The sequence below is a fragment of the Dermochelys coriacea genome, chromosome 23 (assembly GCF_009764565.3).
Source record: "Dermochelys coriacea isolate rDerCor1 chromosome 23, rDerCor1.pri.v4, whole genome shotgun sequence".
NCBI lineage: Eukaryota > Metazoa > Chordata > Testudines > Dermochelyidae > Dermochelys > Dermochelys coriacea.
Genome location: NC_050090.1, coordinates 12,522,309 through 12,542,003, shown reverse-complemented (window position 1 = coordinate 12,542,003; position 19,695 = coordinate 12,522,309). Strand labels below are relative to the sequence as shown.

At 51.0% G+C, this 19,695-nt stretch overlaps 2 protein-coding genes across 2 annotated transcripts in view; both read left to right on the top strand.

The window, feature by feature from the left end:
* The first annotated feature begins 4,141 nt into the window (after positions 1–4,141).
* Positions 4,142–12,037, top strand: LOC119846922 (E3 ubiquitin-protein ligase TRIM7-like). The gene is made up of 4 exons (XM_038381164.2): positions 4,142–4,202; positions 6,658–6,977; positions 11,010–11,120; positions 11,228–12,037. Exons 2-4 carry the CDS (start codon positions 6,701–6,703, stop codon positions 11,743–11,745), a joined length of 906 nt encoding a protein of 301 aa, XP_038237092.1. The 5' UTR covers positions 4,142–4,202; positions 6,658–6,700; the 3' UTR covers positions 11,746–12,037.
* Positions 11,899–19,695, top strand: part of LOC119847446 (butyrophilin subfamily 1 member A1-like) — a 99,909-nt gene continuing 92,112 nt past the window's right edge. The window contains exon 1 of the mRNA XM_043501185.1: positions 11,899–11,999. The gene's annotated coding sequence lies outside the window, so the exon portion shown is untranslated. The remainder of the gene's footprint in view (positions 12,000–19,695) is intronic.

The following is a 19,695-nucleotide window of genomic DNA, read 5'->3' as shown; positions in this document are numbered from 1 at the left end:
GGGAATCTTGAGGAGGAGCAGAGCGGTTACATGCCCTCTGCATTTGGCCCTGGGGCGACTGCTGCTGGGATCCTGTGTCCAGTCCTGGGAACCAGCATTCAAAGAAGGATGCTGAGAAGTTGGAAAAGGTTCAGAGAAGAGCTGCAAGCATGATGAAAGGATTGGAAAACTTGGACTCCAGGAGCTGAGTTGGTTTATTTTAACACAGAGGAGGTGGAGGGGGGAAGATCAGGACCTATACGAGGAACAAATATTAAATAATGGACATGCCAGTCTAGCCGACAAAGCTCTAACAAGATCCAATGGCTGGAAGTTGAATTAAACAAATTCAGACTGGAAATAAGGCGTACATTTTTAACAGGGAGGGTAATTAACCATTGGAATAATTTACCATGGGTCACGGTGGGTTCCCCATCACTGGGGATTTTTATATCAAACCAGAGTGTTTTTCTAAAAGATCTGCGCTAGCTCAGGCAGGAATTGTTTTGGGGAAGTTCTCTGGCCTGTGTTATACAGGAGGTCAGACTAGATGATCACAATGGCCCCTTCTGGCCTTCGAGTCTATGGGATCTATGAACATTTGGACTTAAACCAACTGCAGCTGCATTAGAGTCAATAGGGCCAAATCCCCGGCTGGTGTCAATCCACCACAGCTCCATCAGAGTCAATGGGGAGACCCCCCAGCTGGTGTGAATCAGCCATCGCTCCATTGGAGTCAATGGGGCAGGCCCCCAGCTGGTGTCAATGGGTGCTGTTCCATTACTGCCATCAAGTCGACATCACTCCATCATATAAATACTGACCCACATCCACTGAGGCCAGCCGGAGATCTGGCTCCCTTGCCATTCATAAGCACGGAAATGATCAGTTAAGGCACCTAAAGATTCATGGCAGGACCTGAGCGCTGCTGAAAACTCAGATAATGTGGTATTGTCACCTTCGAAATAAGAGGTGAAAACTTGACCAGAGTTTTGCCATTGATGTCAATGGAGCCAGGACTTCACCCAACCTCATGAAGAACACGGAGCCATTTCCACTGGGCATTTTGGGTCATTTCCCTCCAACGCATCAACCATGAACATAAAACTGGTCAGGCCAGGCCAGACCCAAGATGAAGTGAGCTGTAGCTCACGAAAGCTTATGCTCAAATAAATTTGTTAGTCTCTAAGGTGCCACAAGGACTCCTTTTCTTTTTGCGAATACAGACTAACACGGCTGCTACTCTGAAACCTGTCTAGTTCAGTATCTCTGGCAATGGAAGCATGACACGCTTCAGAGAAAGCATTGGAGAAATGTGGGGTAATCTGTCTCCCATGATGTTCCCTTCCTGACCACTAAGAGTGATCGTCTTCAACCCTGAAGCATGAGGATTTATAACCCTTCCAATAAGCCATGTTCATTGGGAAATGCCCAATATGCATCAGAAGCAAAAGCCATCATTGTCATCCTCACCCCAGGGATATGGACAGGTCATTTATTTGCCTTCTGCCCGGACACAGAACTTGCAGATGCCGTGTTTCAAAAGATGCTTTATTTGAATTTACTAAAATGAACTAGAGAAATGAGCCCATTTGGATTTGGATTCAAGGGTGATTATGTTCCTGGCATCTGTTGATCAGAAGCGATCTTTGTCCAGAGCGGGGCTCATTCCTTTCATTTAATTTCAAATGTCATTGTTCTGTCTCCTCCCGGATCTAGGGCTGTCACCTGAAAAGGACAGAAGGACAGACCTTCAGCACCACTTCACTGGCTAGGCAGTGGGATGGCAGAAAAGGATCTAGGGATTAGGGTGGATCACAAATTGAATATAAGTCAACCGCATGGTGAGGTTGTGAAAAAAGCAAATATAATTCTGAGGTGTATGAATATTTTCGAGGTTTCATTTTTGCCCCTCCTATCAAAGAGGGGAAAAATGTTGAACTCCCAAAATATTTCTAGGGTAGGAAAGACTCCCTCCCAGATCCAATGTTTCAATCTGCTGCCCAGACAGTCGCTGAGATTTGGGCCCTGTCGGCACTAGGTGCTGCCCAGACACAGAATCACTGAGATCAAGGCCCTCTCAGGCCAGGTGTTACCCAGATACACATTCACTGAGATTGGGGCCCCATCGGGTTGGGCACTGCCCAGATACAGAGACACTGAGATTGGGGCCCGTCACGCCGGGCGCTGCCTAGACACAGAGTCACTGAGATCGGGGCCCCGTCGGGTTGGGCATTGCCCAAACAGTCACCGAGATCAGGGCCCTGTTGCACTGGGTGCTGCCCATACCAGCTGCAAACTGCACCCACTCTTTGTGTCTCTCGTGGCCCCACGTACCTGCCGTGCTGCTGTACCTCCATTTATGGTCTGCTTCGTAGTTGCTCGTGGTGGCACACCAGGGCTGCTTCCTGTCATCCATGGTACAAGCCGTGTATTTCTTGCCTTTGTACCTGAATGGGAACGTACAAGGCTCCTCCGAGTTCCCACCAAGCACTGGGAGAGATGAGGCAGGGGAGGCAGACGGGACGTGGGAGACACGGGAAACAGAGAGCATGCTGGGTAATGTGGCTCACACTCAAACCAGAATCGCCCCAAGTTGAGCCTGAGTCCAGTTAAATAAAACCCTGAGCCCCCCAGCAGCCTGGTGACTGCCCCCCAACCACCCGGGAGTTGTGCAGGGAATGGGGGTCAGGGTTATGGGGCACTGGCAGAGTTGTGGGGGGAGCTACAGTTGCCAATTTTCTAATTGCAGAAAACCGAATAGTCTTGCCCCGCCATTTCTCTAGGGCCTCACCCCTGCTCACTCCATCCCCCTCCCTCCATCGCTCGCTCTCCCCAACCTTCACTCACTCTCTCATTTTCACTGGGTTGGGGCAGGGGGTTGGGGTATGGGAGGGGGTGCAGGCTCTGGGGTGGGGCTGGGGATACGGGGTTTGGGGTGTGGGAGGGGTGCGGGCTCTGGGGTGGGGCCAGGGATGAGGGGTTTGGGGTGTGGGAGGGGACTCAGGCTGGGGCAGAAGGTTGGGGTGTGGGCTCTGGGGTGGGTCTGGGGATGAGAAGTTTGGGGTTTGGGAGGGGGTTCTGGGCTGGGGCAGAAGGGATGGGTGTGGGAGGGGTGCAGGCTCTGGGATGGGGCTGGAGATGAGGGGTTTGGGGTGCGGGCTCTGGGGTGTGGCTGGAGTGAGGGGTTTGGGGATGTGGGCTCTGAGCAGCGCTGATTTCAGGCAGATCCCGGGAAGCAGTGACATGTCCCTCTGGCTTCTAGGCCGTCCGTGTCTGTGTCGTAGTTCGCTGTGGTGGCACACCAGGGCTTGGCCCCGTGGCTTCACTCCATGTTACAGGTGTGGAAGGTGCGGCCCTGGTACACGAAGGGGAAGAAGCAGGGCTGGCCACCCGCATTCCCGCCATAGACTGGGGGGAGACACAGACAGGGATTGTCAGGGGGTGGGAAGCAGCGCAGATGGGTGCGGACCCCTAACCCCACCCTGTGCTGGGTTCAGATGCTTAATAGACCCTCCTGTGTTACGCTGGCTGAGAGTCGCTCCAGGCTAGAGATCAGGGGGTGTTATTCCCTCTGGGAGTGGAGGCCCCAGGGGTCCAGAGTGAGTGGACTCCTTAAGGGGGCCCATGGCGAGAGACAGGCATGCTAAGGCTCAGAGAGGTGCGGCTCCAGGAGATGGAGGGGCTTAACTCCCGAAAGAAAGTGGACCCCCGAGAAGGGCTGTCGCACTGAAGGGGGTTCCCCCCACTGACCACAGGGGGCCAAGAATGGGCACGACCTGTGAGTCCATGACAAAGGGTTTGACCCATAGACAGACAGACAGACAGATGGCAGGGGTGTACTGGGCTAGACAGACAAATAAGGGATGTATGGGGTTAGAGAGAGAGACAGAGGGAGGTGTATGGGGCTAGACAGACAGATTGAGGGGCGACAGAATCAAAGCAGAGGCCTGATCTACAGGGAAAAGCCAGATTGCTATTGCCCTGTATCCCTCCTTTCCCCCCATGTTCCCTGTGCCACCCTCTGCCCAGCTCCCCCGTGAGCCTCCACACGCAGACGGGCTGGCTCTGGCCTACCCCTGCCCGCTGTGTGGATGCTCTGCACAGCAGCCCTGGGCTAAGGGAAGGCTGGACCCGGGCAGATGGTGTGTGTGTGTGTGGGGGGGGGGTGGCCTTTGTCCCTCCTCCCTCTGCTGCAAGCTCTTTCGCTTTCACTGCTGGTGGTGAGTGGGGCCGGGTTGGGGCAATGCTCGGGGATTGGAGGTGGCTCCCCACAAGCTGCATGTTCAGGCACCTTCTCCTCCCTCCTGCCCCCCCCCGCTCTCACCTATCCCCCCTCCAGGGCTTAATTTGGGCCAGGGCTGAGCCCCGGCCCCTCTGGGCTTGTTACTTCCTAACCCCGGCACTTCTGGGCTTGGCCTGTCAGTTATGAAAGTAAAAATATTGCGTCAGCTCTTCACCATTAATGAAGTGCTGTCCCCGTCCCCTCCCCTGACCCCCTTCTCTTCTCGTCTGCCCTCCTGGTCCTCTCCCGTCTCCTTCCCCCTCTGACCTCCTCCCCCTTCCGTCTTCCTCTCCTGCCCCCTCTTCCTCCCCCGACCTCCTCTTCTTCTCCTGTTCCCTTCCCCCTCTTCCGTCCCTTTCCCCTGAGACCCTCTTCCTCTCCATCCTCCCCTCCTAACCACCTGATCACCTGACCCCCCCTTCCCCCCCTGAGACCCTCTTCCTTCCCAGCCCTCCCCTCCTGACTCCCACCTGTCCCCCTCTTCTTCCCCTCCCCGAGACCCTCCTTCTCTTCACCCTCCCCTCCTGACCATCTGATCACCTGACCCCCCTTCCTCCCCTTCCCCCTGAGACCCTCTTCCTCTCCACCCTCCCCTCCTGACCCCCATCTGACCCCCCTTCCTCCCCTTCCCCCCAGACCCTCTTCCTCTCCACCCTCCCTTCCTGACCCCCATCTGACCCCCTCTTCCTCCCCTTCCCCCAGACCCTCTTCCTCTCCACCCTCCCTTCCTGACCCCCATCTGACCCCCTCTTCCTCCCCTTCCCCCAGACCTTCTTCCTCTCCACCCTCCCTTCCTGACCCCCATCTGACCCCCTCTTCCTCCCCTTCCCCCCAGACCCACCTCTTCACCCTCCCTTCCTGACCCCCATCTGACCCCCTCTTCCTCCCCTTCCCCCCAGGCCCTCCTCTCCACTCTCCCCTCCTGACCCCCACCTGACCCCTTCTTCCTCCCCTTCCCCCTCAAACCCTCTTCCTCTCCACCCTCCCTTCCTGATCCCCATCTGACTCGCCTCTTCCTCCCCTCCCCCCTGAGACCTTCTTCCTCTCCACCCCTCCCCTCCTGATAACCCCCTGTCTTCTCTGACTCCTGCTCCCCCCTGCTTTGCTCCCCCCCCCACAGCCGCCCCGGGCTCTTCGGGGGAGCAGGCAGGCAGGGGACAGAGAGCCGCAGCAGCTGGGCCTGGGAGCTCTCAGCTGCCTTCTGACTTCCCCATGGGGGTGACGCCAATTCTCAGCAGCCAAGTGGCTGGAGGCCGGGTGCTGACCCAAGGGGGCACTGGGGGCCTGGCGGTTCAAGCCAGGTTCAAGCGGTTCAAACTCCCTGTGCCCAAAGCAGGGGGTGGTGATGAAATGGAGGCAAAGGACCGGCATGGGGCAGCTGCAGGGACGCACAACGAGGAGTCCAGATTTGGGGTCCAGTCCCAGTTCTGCAATGGGGTGTGTGTGGTGCGGGGTGGGAGTGGAGGCGGGATGTGGGATTGTGTCTGTGTCAGGTGCTTAATAACATCCTATAGCACCTGGGTCTTCTCGTCAGCAGTTCTTGAAGTGCTCTGAAAAGGAAATTGGGATCGTTAATCCCATGGTACAGATGGGGAAACTGAGGCATGGTGGGAGGAAGTGATTTGTCCCAAGTCCTCTATCAGCAGAGCCGGGTAGAGGTCCCAGGTATCCTGCATCCCAGTTCGGGTCTCTAGCCACTGTCTGAGCACCTCTGGGGATTTATTGATCCTTGCAACACCTGTGAAGGAGGGAAGGTCCCAGAGCCCTGGCTCCCGCCCGAGCTGGAATGGCTACGTGGCCATGTTCTAGCCCGGCAGCCTGAGCCTTGTGAGCCCGAGGCCGCTGGCACCACTCAGCCGTGGGTGTTTTATTACTGCCAAGGGACTGATTTGTAAAGGGATGGAGGTGCCTAAAATCTAGTGGGATGGCTGTAGACGGTGGGATGCCCAACTCCCATTGGTTTCCAGAGGGGTTAGGCGCCGCGGGCTGTTTGGCCAAAACGCAACCCGTTGTTTGAAATATTTTGATGGTGACAAAATCAGCATTTCCCAGCCAAATTTCCAGCCAGCCCTAGCTTGGTGTACAACCAGCAGCCACTTGGTAACTGACCCCCAGGCTGCAAGGCCCAGTGGGTGGAGCTAGGCCGTGTCTAAGGCCATCAGGACTCCTGGGTTCTATCCCTGGTTCTGGGAGGGGAGTGGGGGCTAGTGGTTAGATTGGGCTGGGAGTCAGGACACCTGTGTTCGATCCTGACCTTGTGCAAGTCACTTCCCCCTTTCTGTGCCTCAGTTTCCCAATCGATAAAATGGCACTAATAATACTGCCCTCCTTCATAAAGGGCTTTGAGATGGACAGATGGACAGCAGTAGATATTTGTATTAACCTCTGCACAGGATGATTTCCTGCTGAGATCTGGGACGCCGGCCCAGGGTAGACATGGCAGAGAGCGCGTCCTGCAAGCTCGTCGAGTATTTGAACGATCTAGAAGCAAGAGAGTTCAAGATGTTCAAGTTTCACCTGGAGAACTATTCCCTGGAAGACGGCTACAAGCGAATCCCCCGCTCCAAGACGGAGGTGGCCGACGCCATGGACATAGCTCGGGCCATGGTCCAGGCTTACCAGGAGTCCAGGGCTCTGCAGATGGCGGTGAAGATATTGGATGATATTAACCGGAAGGATCTGTCACTAAGGATCCAAAAGGACATGCCGGAGGGTGAGTAGATGGAGGAGATCCCCCTTTGTTTCCCCCTATGGTCTGACTCATTCTTTGCTGGAACTTTTTGATCCCCCTGGCGTGCCCCAGTTTCCCCCAGTCCAACAAGGGTGGCCTAGCGGCTAGCATCCAGAACTGGCACTCAGCAGACCGCAGTTCCATTCCCAGCTCTGCTGCTGGGTGATCCCAGACAAATCACAGCCCGGCCCCCTCTCTGTGCCTCAGTTTCCCCATCTGAAAAATAGCGGAATGGAGGAATCTGTCAACCCAGCTGTGACGATGCGGGGGATGAGGTTGACCCATATCCGGCTCTCGGGGTGTGACATTTTCACCGTCCAACAAACGTGGTGGGGTTGATCTCATTTTGCAGCTAGGCTAGATGCTTTCGGCTGTCAGCAGTGGGGGCTTTGCTGGCTGGGCTCTGTTGATCACGGCAGCAGTTGTTTTCCCCCAGCAGCTACGCCGGGATGCGTTTGACGGGTAGGCCAGGTGCAAGCGGCTTGTCCCAAGTCGCTTGGGGCATCTGTGGCGAAGCAGCAGATCAAACCCAGAGCTGCCAAATGCCAGGCCAAATGCCTAAGCACCTGCCCCTTTCTTACAGGAAGGATGTGGGTACATTGCAGAGGGGTCAGAGAAGATTAAAGGATTAGAAAACCTGCCTTACAATGACAGACTCCAGGAGCTCGATCTAGTTAGTTTAACCAAGAGAAGGTTCAGGGGGGCTTGATCCCAGTCTATAAGTATTTACCTAGGGGACAAATATTTCATAACAGGCTCTTCAGTCTAGCAGAGGAAGGTCTAAAGACCCCGTCCAATGGCTGGGCGTTGAAGCTAGACACATTCAGACAATAAAGAAAGCATAAATGTTTAATGGTGAGAGTAATTAATCACTGGGACAATTCAGCACGGCTCGTGTTTGATTCTCCATCCCTGATCATTTTTATATCGAGATTGGCTGTTTTTTCTCTGCTCTAGGGATTATTCGGGGCAGTTCTCTGGCCCGTGTCATATAGAGGTCAGGCTAGACCAGTGGTCCTTGACCAGGGGTACATGTACCCCCCGGGGGTATGCAGAGGTCTTCCAGGGGGTACATCAACTCATCTAGCTATTTGCCTAGTTTTACAACAGGCTACATAAAAAGCACTAGTGAAGTCAGGACAAACCGAAATTTCATACAGACAATGACTTGCTTATACTTCTCTATAGACTCTACACTGAAATGTAAGTACAATATGTATATTCCAATCCATTTATATTATATTATATGGTAAAAACAAGAAAGGCAGCAATTTGTCAGTACTAGTGTGGCTGTGACATTTTGGTATTTTTAGGTCTGATTTTGTAAGCAAGTTGTTTTTAAGTCAGGTGAAACTTGGGGGCTCGCAGGACAAATCAGACTCCCGAGAGGGGTCCTGTCGTGTGGAAAGGCTGAGAGCAACTGGGTTAGATGATCACAAAGATTCCTTCAGGCCCTGGAATCTAGATGCTAGAGGCGATTTGCTGCTATGCCAATGCCAGTGGCAGTGTGGCCCAGCCAGGGGTACCCTCCTGCATTGGGCCATGGCACGGCCGAGGCGCCTTGCCTCAGTTTCCCCTTTCTTCCACCTCTACAAAGGAACAGCATCCGATACAAAGCCCACCTCTGGGCATCGTTTATTGCCAGGCACCGGTGTGGTAATTCCCCCAAAGCCTTGGTGCAAAACCAATCTCCGGTGCCCATGGTGAACATCAGATCCGTGTTTGCTATCTTTGGGGATCTCACCTCCAGGTCACCCACTCAAGAGTCAATAACAGCACCTCACGTCTCTCCAGAGTCCTCCCTTAAGGGCTCGCCAGCTTTGGTCCGTTCTCACCAACAATTCCAGCTCCCATCCAAGCTCTTCCCTCTAGGGCCCAGGTAACCGGTTTTATGCCCATTTGGGGGCCAATTGACCGGTCACAGGTGCACTGACCTCCTCTGTCTTAAAGGACCAGTGTCACCCCGTGACATCTTTCTAGCATAGGCCCAGCCTCAGGGTGTCCTCTCTGCCTTTCACATCGGTTTCAAAGTGCACCTAAGTTAAAGCAGTGCATGTGGATGTGTCAGCTGGATCCAGCCTAGAGATTGGCTTGGAAGGGTGAGATTTTTATTGCGAAATGTCGGTAAACATTGATTTCACTGTGCACACACGGACCGACAAAAAAATATCCCTGATGATAATACGTCGATTTCATTGTGCACACAGGGACTGACAAAAAAATGTTCCCATCAACATTAATCAAAAATGCGGCTTGAGACCTTATTAGAGTTTGATTTAAGGGTATTTACTTTGTGCATTTTGAGGTGGGATGTGGACAATTTGGCTATAAAACTTTAACTTTTGGAATCTCAGCATCTCCTGCCATTAAGTAATTACAGTAACGCCTCGCTTAACATTGCAGTTATGTTCCTGAAAAATGCTACTTTAAGTGAAATGATGTTAAGCAAATCCAATTTCCCCATAAGAATGAATGTAAATAGGGAGGGTTAGGTTCCAGGGAAATTTTTTTCGCCAGACAAAAGACACGCACGCACACACGTAAGTTTTAAACAAATAATTTAATACTGTACACAGTGATGATGATTGTGAAGCTTGGTTGAGGTGGTGTAGTTAGAGGGTGGAAGAGGGTGGGATATTTCCCAGGGAATGCCTTGCTGCTAAATGATGAACTAGCTCTCGGCTGATCCCTCAAGCATTAACACATTGTTGTTAATGTAGCCTCACACCCTACAAGGCAGCACGAATGGAGGGAGGATACACAGCATGGAAGAGAGAGACAGAGACACACCCTGTGTGTGTGAGAGAGAGAGACGCATGCTGCCCCTTTAAGTACACTGACTCACTCTAAGTATGCTGCCTTTGTAAGTAGACCAGCAAGCTGAGACAGCCTCGGCTGCCCGCAAGCTCCCTCCATCTTGAGCCCTGTCCTGTCCCTCGCGCTCTATGGAGATGGGGTACAGGATCAGGGGGAGGGGGATATCCTGACATCAGCACCCCTCTTCCCATCCTCCCCCCCCGCACAGCAAGCAGGAGTCTCCTGGGAGCAGCTCCAAGATGGAGGGCAGCAGCAGCACATGGCAGTTGGGGAGGAACAGCTGAACCGCCGGCAATTGATAGAGGAGATCCCCCCTCGTTTCCCCCTGTGGTCTGACTCATTTCTTGCTGGAGCTTTCTGGTAAATGGGGGGGAGGGTCATCCCCTGGCATGCCTCAGTTTCCCCTCGTCCAACAAGAGTGGCCTAGTGGCTAACGCCCAGAACTGGCGGCTGCTGCACAGGGAATTTAGGGGAGGGGGAGCTGATAGAGGGGCTGCCTGTCCATGCTTGCTGCAACGGGCTGCTCTTCCTGCAAGCAGTGGACAAAGCAGGCGGCTGCCAAACAACATTATAAGGGAGCATTCGGCAACTTTAAACAAGCATGTTCTCTAATTGATCAGCAATGTAACAACTTAACATTAACATCAACTTTAAGTGAGGAGTTACTGTATTGTCTGACTCCCCTTTTCCCCCCAAAAAAGGATTTCCTGCAACTCTGAAAAATTTAAATCGATAAAAACAGAAAAAAGAGAGGCTTAAAACCCATAATGTGGCAGAACTGTGAAAATGTTGGTTGATCAAAATAGAACAAAATGCTTAAAACCCGAAATTTCCAGCACCTGTGAAAATTTCAGTCGATAAAATAGAAAAAAAAGCTTCAAAATAAACATCGATATTTATCCCTCGGCATTATACACCCATAAATATCGAATGCTGCCAATGCTAGCTGTAGGTGTAGTGCATTGTTCATGTATAAAACGAGAGAGGGAGAAGACAATACAACATTCCCAGGGTTTGATTCCTCCCTCTGTAGAGATTGCCTATCCTCACTAGAGCACCCCCTAGTGGGAAGCGATGTATCTACAATGGGGCTGACCCTGGGAGTTTGTAGCCTGAGCTCCCGCCAGCCTGCCTCCGTTTGTCCCTTTCGGAGGAACTTTCGCCCATGGGTAATTATTTCTCTCGTGTGTCTCGTAGTTTTCCGTCAGTCGCCAGAGCCGGCTGGTGCGAGTGAGGATGACGACAATGACCAGCAGGAGAAGCTGGTCTCGGAGCTGTGCGATCGATTTTTCGGAAGCAAGAAGAAAGGTCAGTGACAGTCCGATACCACCAGCCCAGGGCGCGGTGAGATTTTGCAGTGGCCGTGGTGCTGCATGCCAAGATCTCACCCTAACTCTCTGCTTCTCTCTCCCCAGTGGAGGTGAAGCTGGATCCCAACACCGCATTCCCCACTCTGCTGATCTCCCGAGACCAGAAAAGCATGAGGCTCGGGGACCGCCCTCAGTACCTTCCCAGCAACTCCGAGCGTTTTGATTTCCAGCCCTGCGTGCTGGGTGCCCCGGGCATCTCTGGTGGGCAGCTGGACTGGGCAGTGGAGGTGGGTGCCGGGAAAGGCTGGATCGTCGGCGCCGCCCGGGAGTCAGTGGAGAGGAAGGGGTATTTCTACCTAACGGCTGAGCAGGGGTTCTGGGGGCTGGAGTTGAACAATGGGGAGTACCAGGCGCTCAGCACCCCTAAGACGACGCTTTTCCTACGGGAGCCTCTGCGCAGGATTAAGGTGCATCTAGACTACATCCTTGGACAACTGTCCTTCTACAACAATGACACTATGGAGCACATCTTCACTTTCAACTACCCTTTCTCTGAGAAGATGTTCCCTTTCTTCTTGACCTGGGACACGGACGTCCCACTCCAGCTCTGCCCATGTGATTGAGAGTGCCTCCCCCCACATGCTTTGCAAGAGCAGGGATGTTAAACTCCGGTGTGCAGGCCAAAATCCCAGCCCCGTGAATGACCCACTGCCACCTGCCTACGTACTTCCACTTTCACTTTCACTTCCTGTCTGGATCGGGTGTGTACCTTCCTCGACTGTCTCGCGTGACTTTGTCGGATGATATTTTGTGTTGTTTCTTGACGTGTTGTTTCTTGTGTTGTTTCTTCTTCAGCTCTTGGAGCCATGGTTTTTTGGTAAGAATCTGCGCTTTCATTAAAAAAAAAAAAGGTAACTCATTTTCTAGCCCTTTGGGTTGCGGAGAAATCCTGTGAAACCTGACCCTAGAAAGGTCCAACCCCAGAAGGCAAATATATAAAACAAACAAACAAACCCCCCCCCAAAGGTTTATTATTTGTCAAATCTTGTGATTTTTTTTTCAAGCCAATCTCATGAATTTTTGGGGCTCCCATTCTGCTATTTGAGCAGGGGACACTTAAAGAGCTCAGTCTGCTTGGAGAAGTTTGAGGGGTGACCTGATTTTGACATATAAGTAAGGCTACGTTTTAGTCACACGTATTTTTAGTAAAAGTCATGGACAGGTTATGGGTAGCAAACAAAAATTTATGGCCCGTGAATTTTACTATATATCCCTAACTAAAACTTCGGCGTGGCGGTAATAAGGGGCGGAGGTCTGGGGGTGCTGCCAGTGGTGTGGGGGGTGGTGGTCCAGGACCCCTGCTGGTGCTAGGGTGGGGGGACAGCAACGGTTTGCAGCCAGGACCCCCACTGGTGCGGGGGGGGAGTGGGGCTGAGTCACGGCGCATGGCTGGGACCCCTGCTGGTGCTGGGGAGGGGGGCGACCCCTGCTGCTGCTGGGGTGGTGGGGGATTGGTGGGGCTCGCAGGTTCCTTACCGGGCTCCGCGAGTTCCTGCAGCTCCGGCCACGGGTCTCCAATCATTGTTCCAGCCACAAGCGCTGGCTCCCAGGAGCAGCTCCCATTGGCCGGGAACTGCAGCCAATGGGAGCTGCGGGGGCGGGGCCTGCAGGCACAGGCATGGAACCCCCTTGCCCCTCCTCCACCTATTGAGAGTGGGAGCCGGCAAGGCCCCCACCCTGAAGTAAGCACCTCTACGGCCCCCTGCAACCCCCTAGTCCTGAGCAACCTCCCACACACCCAAACTGCTGCTGCTGGTCCAGGGGCTGCCTGGCTCGGGCTGCCCCTGAGCCAGCACCAGCTGCTGCAGAATCACGGAAAGTCACAGAATCCATGACTTCAGTGACCTCCATGACAGACTCGCAGCCTTACGTATAAGTACCGTCACAAGGAGAAAATACCAGGTACGGAAGGGGTCTTTAAACCAGCAGGGAAAGCCAGGACTGGCTGAAAGTGGAAGCCAGACAAACTGGAATTAGAAATTAAGCACAAATCTTTGAGAGATTGGAACAAACTCCTGGGAGGAGTGGTGGATTCTCCGTGTCTTGATGTCTTTTCACCTTTCTGGAAGCTGCTTTCACCAGAACACAAATGACTGGGCCCAGTTCCGGGGTAATTGGGTAAGATCCTCTGACCTGAGCTGTATAGAAGGTCAGACTCGAGGACGTGTTGGTCCTGTCTGGACTTACATTGTGATTCTATGATTGGAATGAAGGGGGCACTAGCCCATCACCCCTTAAAGTCCCTGTTGGGGGACTTCTCTGATGGGATTTTGGGAGTGTTTGGCCGCAGACACCAAATGCTTTAGCCAAGAGTTTGAGAATAGCTGGACTCTCTGGAGGCTCTTGCAGCTAAATAGCACTTTGCGCGACCTCAAGGCTGCTCTAATTGTTACCAGGAGGGTGGGGCGGAGAAAAGGGAATGGCCTACACATGTCTCCCCTCCCCGTTTTTTGCTGAGCGGTGTTGGTGTTGAATGGAAAAGGAGCGTTGTTGAATCTTTCAGTAAACCATGCAGGAAAAGACAAGAATTGCACCAAGCCCAGTGTGTCGTTCCCCCATTGCAATCTCTCCCTGGGTGTAGAGCTGGCCTGCAAAACTTTAACAAGCCTGTACTGAGCATGTGCAAACTCAGGTTGTTCAAAGGCTTTTGTGACACAGTGTACCTCACAGTGGCACCCTGTAACCCCCAGATTCATAGAATCATAGAACTGGAAGGGATCTCGAGAGGGTGTCTAGTCCAGTGCCCTGCACTCAAGGCAGGACTAAGTATTATCTAGACCATCCTTGACAGGTGTTTGTCCAACCTGCTCTTAAAAATCTCCAGTGATGGAGATTCCACAACCTCCCTGGGCAATTTATTCTAGTGCTTAGTTAGGAAGTTTTTCCTAATGTCCAACTTAAACCTCCTTTGCTGCAATTTAAACCCATTATTGCTTCTTGTCCTATGCTCAGCCGTGAAGAACAATTTTTCTCCCTCCTTGTAACAACCTTTTATGTATTTAAAAACTGTTCTCATGTCCCCTCTCAGTCTTCTCTTCTCCAGACTAAACCCAATTTTTTCAATCTTCCCTCACAGGTCATGTTTTCTAGACCTTTAATCATTTTTATTGCTCTTCTCTGGACTTTCTCCAATTTGTCCACATCTTTCCTGAAATGTGGTGCCCAGAACTAGACACAATACTCCAGCTGAGGCCTAATCAGTGCGGAGTAGAGTGGAAAAATTACTTCTCGTGTCTTGCTTACAATACTCCTGCTAATACATCGCAGAATGATGTTTGCTGTTTTTGCAACAGCGTTACACTGTTGACTCATATTTAGCTTGTAATCCACTATGATCCCCAGATCCCTTTCCACAGTACTCCTTCCTAGGCAGTCATTTCCCAGTTTGAATGTCTGTAACCAATTGTTCCTTCCTAAGGGTATTACTTTGCATTTGTCCTTATTGAATTTCATCCTATTTACTTCAGACCATGTCTCTGGTTTGTCCAGATCATTTTGAATTTTAATCCTGTCCCCCAAAGCACTCGCAACCCCTCCCAGCTTGGTATCATCCACAAACTTCATCATTCACATATGGTCGTGATATTTCATAACGACACATGCCATGTAAGGTATCACATGAAAGGTCATGATCTGCTGGAACCCGCTGTTCTATCCAAATATGTATATCATTAGAGTGTATACAGGTATGAGATTTTGCTGTACGGTTGTTTCTGAAATATCTGGAAGTTTGCTAGTGACATACAAAAGACCCTCACCCAGGAGGCTGTTCCACCGCCATTCATCAGTAGGGGAGTTGTAATCAAAGGATTTGCATTTCAATGACAGTCCACACAATGGGGGTTTACTGGATCACTGTGACGCAGCAAAGCTCACTGGGACAAGACCGGGCAAGAGTCTCCCAGACACATGGAGTGAGGGTATAAAATAAGGAACTATTGCTTGCAGCATGTCTTGGCCTTTCTCCTTCCCCACCTATGCTAGAAGCAACTGGAATGCTGAGAAGATGAAGATCATCTGAGGAGATGGTCCAGGCTTAAGGGGAAACCTGTGTATTAAGAACTGTAACATCCAGTGGGGTGAGAAAATTGCTGATCCAAATACTGCCTAGTGTAATAAGGTTTAAGATTTAGATTGTGCGTTATTCTCTTATTTTCTTTGGTAACTTTCTCTGATTTTTCTTATGCCTACCACTTATAATCGCTGAAAACCCATCTTTCTGTCGATAATAAATCTGTTTTTATACTTTACTTAAAGCAGTGTGTTTTGGTGGAAGTGCTGGGGAAACCTCAGCTCAGGTACAAAGGCCGGTGCATGTCCTGTCCACACTGAGGGAGGGGTGGACTGGGTTATAAATTTATACTGGTCAGGCTTCTGACCAGGGCAGGAGGGTACAGCCCTGGGGTCTGAGGCTGGGGAGCTGCGGGGAATTGGCTGGAGCCTCTCTATTGTTAGCTCATGAGTGGCTGAGAGAAGCATTCATGTAACTAGCTGGGTGTGTCCGTGCTTGTGGCTGTCTGTGTAAATGCAGGCCCTGGAGGGGTTTGCAGCTTGTTGCACATCACAGTGAAAGGGAGCCCAGATTAGAGGCACAGAGGACTCAGCAGTACCCCAGTTCAGTTTGCACTCGGGGGAACCCGTCACACTGGGGATCTGGTCCCATTGACTCCAATGGAGCTACGGCTAATTGACACCAGCTGGGGGTCTGGTGCCAGGTAGTTAGAAGAGATCAGAGGATGGTGTAAGAAAATGTAAGTGAAATTAGCCACCCTACCCCCTGCCCCTGAGCACGAACCCAGGATCTTCTCTACTCCATGTACTAACTTCATGGCCTTAAACATCATCTCCGATTTTTGGCCCAGAATGTTAAATTCAAAACATATTGGGTGCGGGCAAATTGCCTCAGGGGGTCTGAGCATCTGAGCACTGCCTGCTGAACCAGGATCCCTGAGTGTCTCCATGGTCGTGTCCCCTGCTGGAGGGGCTGGGCCCTGATCTCTGTGTGTGTGGGTGTGTGTCCCTGCTGCCCCCTGCTGGAGGGGTTGAGCCCTGCTCTGTGTGTGTAGCTGTGCATGTGGGTGTGTTTGTGTGTGTGTGGGTGTGTGTCCCTGCTGCCCCCTGCTGGAGGGGCTGGGCCCTGATCTGTGTGTGTGTGTGCGCATGTCTGTCCCTGCTGCCCCCTGCTGGAGGGGCTGGGCCCTGATCTCTGTGTGTGTGTTTCCCTGCTGCCCCCTGCTGGAGGGGCTAGCCCTGATCTGTGTGTGTGTGCGTTTGTGTGTGTGTGTGTCCCTGCTGCCCCCTGTTGGAGGGGCTGGGCCCTGATCTGTGTGTGTGTGTCCCTGCTGGAGGGGTTGCGCTCTGCTCTCTGTGTGTGTGTGTGTGTGCGTATGTGTCCCTGCTGCCCCATGCTGGAGGGGTTGCACTCTGCTCTGTGTGTGTGTGTGTGTGTGTGTGTGTGTGCACGTGCGTCCCTGCTGCCCCCTGCTGGAGGGACCGGGCCCTGATCTGTGTGTGTGTGTCCCCATCCCTGCTGCCCCCTGCTAGAGGGGCTGCACCCCGCTCTGTGTGTGTGTGTGCACGCATGTGTCCCTGCTGCCCCCTGCTGGAGGGGTTGCGCTCTGTGTGTGTGTGAGTGTGTGTGTGTGTGTGTCCCTGCTGCCCCCTGCTGGAGGGGTTGGGCCCTGATGTTGTGTGTGTGTGTGTGTGTGTCCCTTCTGCCCCCTGCTGGAGGGGCTGGGCCCTGATCTCTGTGTGTGTGTGCCCCTGCTGCCCCCTGCTGGAGGGGTTGCGCCCTGCTCTGTGTGTGTGTGTTTGTGTGTGTGTCCGTCCCTGCTGCCCCCTGCTGGAGGGGCTGCACTCTGCTCTGTGTGTGTATGTGAATGTTTATGGATATAGGGTGTGTGTGTGTGTGCGCGCGCGCATGAGGTGCATGTATTAGGGCTGTCGATTAATTGCAGTTAACTCTCGTGATTAACTAAAAAAGTTAATTGCAATTAAAAAAATCAATCGCGATTAAGCGCAGTTTCAATTGCACTGTTAAACAATCGAATACCAATTGAAATGTATTAAATATTTTGGATATTTTTCTACATTTTCATATATATTATATTCCATGTTGTAATTGAAGTCAAAGTGCATATTATTTGATTATAAATATTTGCACTGTAAAAATGATAAAAGAAATGGTATTTTTCAATTCACCTCATACAAGTACCATAATGCAATCTCTTTGTTGTGAAAGTGCAGCTTACTAATGCAGATTTTTTTTGTTATGTAACTGCACTCAAAAACAAAACAATGTAAAACTTCAGAGCCTCCAAGTCCACTCAGTCCTACTTCTTGTTCAGCCAATCGCTCAGAAAAACAAATGTGTTTACGTTTACAGGAGATAATGCTGCCGGCTTCTTGTTTACAATGTCACCTGAAAGTGAGAACAGGCATTTGCATGGCACTTTTGTAGCCAGCATTGCAAGGTATTTATGTGGCAGATATGCTAAAATTTGTATGCTCCTTCGTGCTTCAGCCATTCCAGAGGACATGCTTCCATGCTGATGACGCTCATTAAAAAAAATGCGTTAATTAAATTTGTGACTGAACTCCTTGGGGAGAATTGTATGTCCCCTGCTCTGTTTTACCCGCATTCTGCCATATATTTCATTGTTTAGCAGTCTTGGGTGAAGACCCAGCACATGTTTGTTTTAAGGACACTCTCGCTGCAGATTTGACAAAACGCAAAGAAGGTACCAATGTGAGATTTCTAAAGGTAGCTACAGTACTCGACTCAAGGTTTAAGAAGCTGAAGTGCCTTCCAAAATCTGATCAGGATGGGGTGTGGCGCATGCTTTCAGAAGTCTTAAAAGAGCAACACTCTGATGCGGAAACTACAGAACCCAAACCACCACAAAAGAAAATCAACCTTCTGCTGGTGGCATCTGACTCAGAAGATGAAAATGAACATGCGTCGGGCTATTCTGCTTTGGATTGTTATCGAGCAGAACCCTTCATCAGCATGGACGCACGGCCCCTGGAATCATGGTTGAAGCATGAAGGGATGTATGAATATTTAGCGCATGTGCCATGTAAATATCTTGTGATGCCGGCTACAACAGTGCCATGAGAACACCTGTTCTTACTTGCAGGCGACATTGAAAACAAGGAGCGGGCAGCATTATCTCCTGCAAATGTAAAGAAACTTGTTTGTCTGAGCAATCGGCTGAACAAGAAGTAGGACTGGGTGGACTTGCAGGCTCTAAAATTTTACATTGTTTTACTTTTGAATGAATTTTTTTGTACATAATTCTACATTTGTAAGTTCAACTTTAATGTAAATGCATCCGATGAAGTGAGCTGTAGCTCACGAAAGCTTATGCTCTAATAAATTTGTTAGTCTCTAAGGTGCCACAAGTACTCCTTTTCTTTTAATGATAAAGAGATTGCATTACGGTACTTGTATTAGGTGAATTGAAAAATACTATTTCTTTTGTTTTACACAGTGCAAATACTTGTAATAAATAATAAATATAAAGTGAGCACTGTACACTTTGTATTCTGTGTTGCAATTGAAATCAATACATTTTGAAAATGTAGAAAACATCCAAAAATATTTAAATAAATGGTATTCTGTTATTGTTTAACTGTGCAATGAATCACAATTAATTTTTTTAATCGCTTGACAGCCCTAATTACTATAATACTACATTACCTTCATTTTGAAATGATAAGTTGTTTCGAACCGAAGAAACAGAATTTTTCATTTTGATTTTTTTTTAATGCAGGATACAATTAAAGCCACGGGATAGGTCTACACTGCAAAGACCCCCCCCCACACCTGTGCTGAGTCTCAGAGTGTGGATCAATTGACTTGGGCTTGTGGGTCTCGGGACTGTGGGGCTAAAAACAGCAGTCTAGACTTTCCCACTCCGGCTGCAGTCCAGACCTGAGTCCCTCCCCTTTTGCCAGGTTTCAGAGGCTGGGTTCCAGCCCGAGCAGGGACATCTAGGCTGCTATTTATAGCCCTGCAGCTTGAGACCCGTGAGCCCTAGTCAATTAAACTGGGCTCTGAAAGTCAGCTTCATGAGATTTCCTTTGCAGTGTAGAGTCATAGGGCTAGTCTACACTACATGGGCTCTGTAGATACAGCTATCCCCGTATAGGGCTAGGGTTATCAGCAGAGTACCCTAGTGTAGATGCAGCATATGCTAACTGAAGGAGGTTTTTCTTTCAGTATAGGAATGCCACCTCCTTGAACAATCTTGGCTAAGCTGACAGTGTTCAATATAGCTGCGTCTACATGGGGTGCACAGCTACATCAGCTTTGGAGTGTTTTTCTTTTTTCATACCTCTTACTGCTATGCCGGCAAAACTTTGCAGCGTACACCTGGCCATAGAATTTAAGGCCAGATGGGACCCCAAGATTATCTAATCTGACCTCCTGCATCTCACAGGCCACTAAGCACCACCCCAGCAACCAGAATTAGACCAAAGTATTACAGCCCTCAGGAGAGCAAACTATT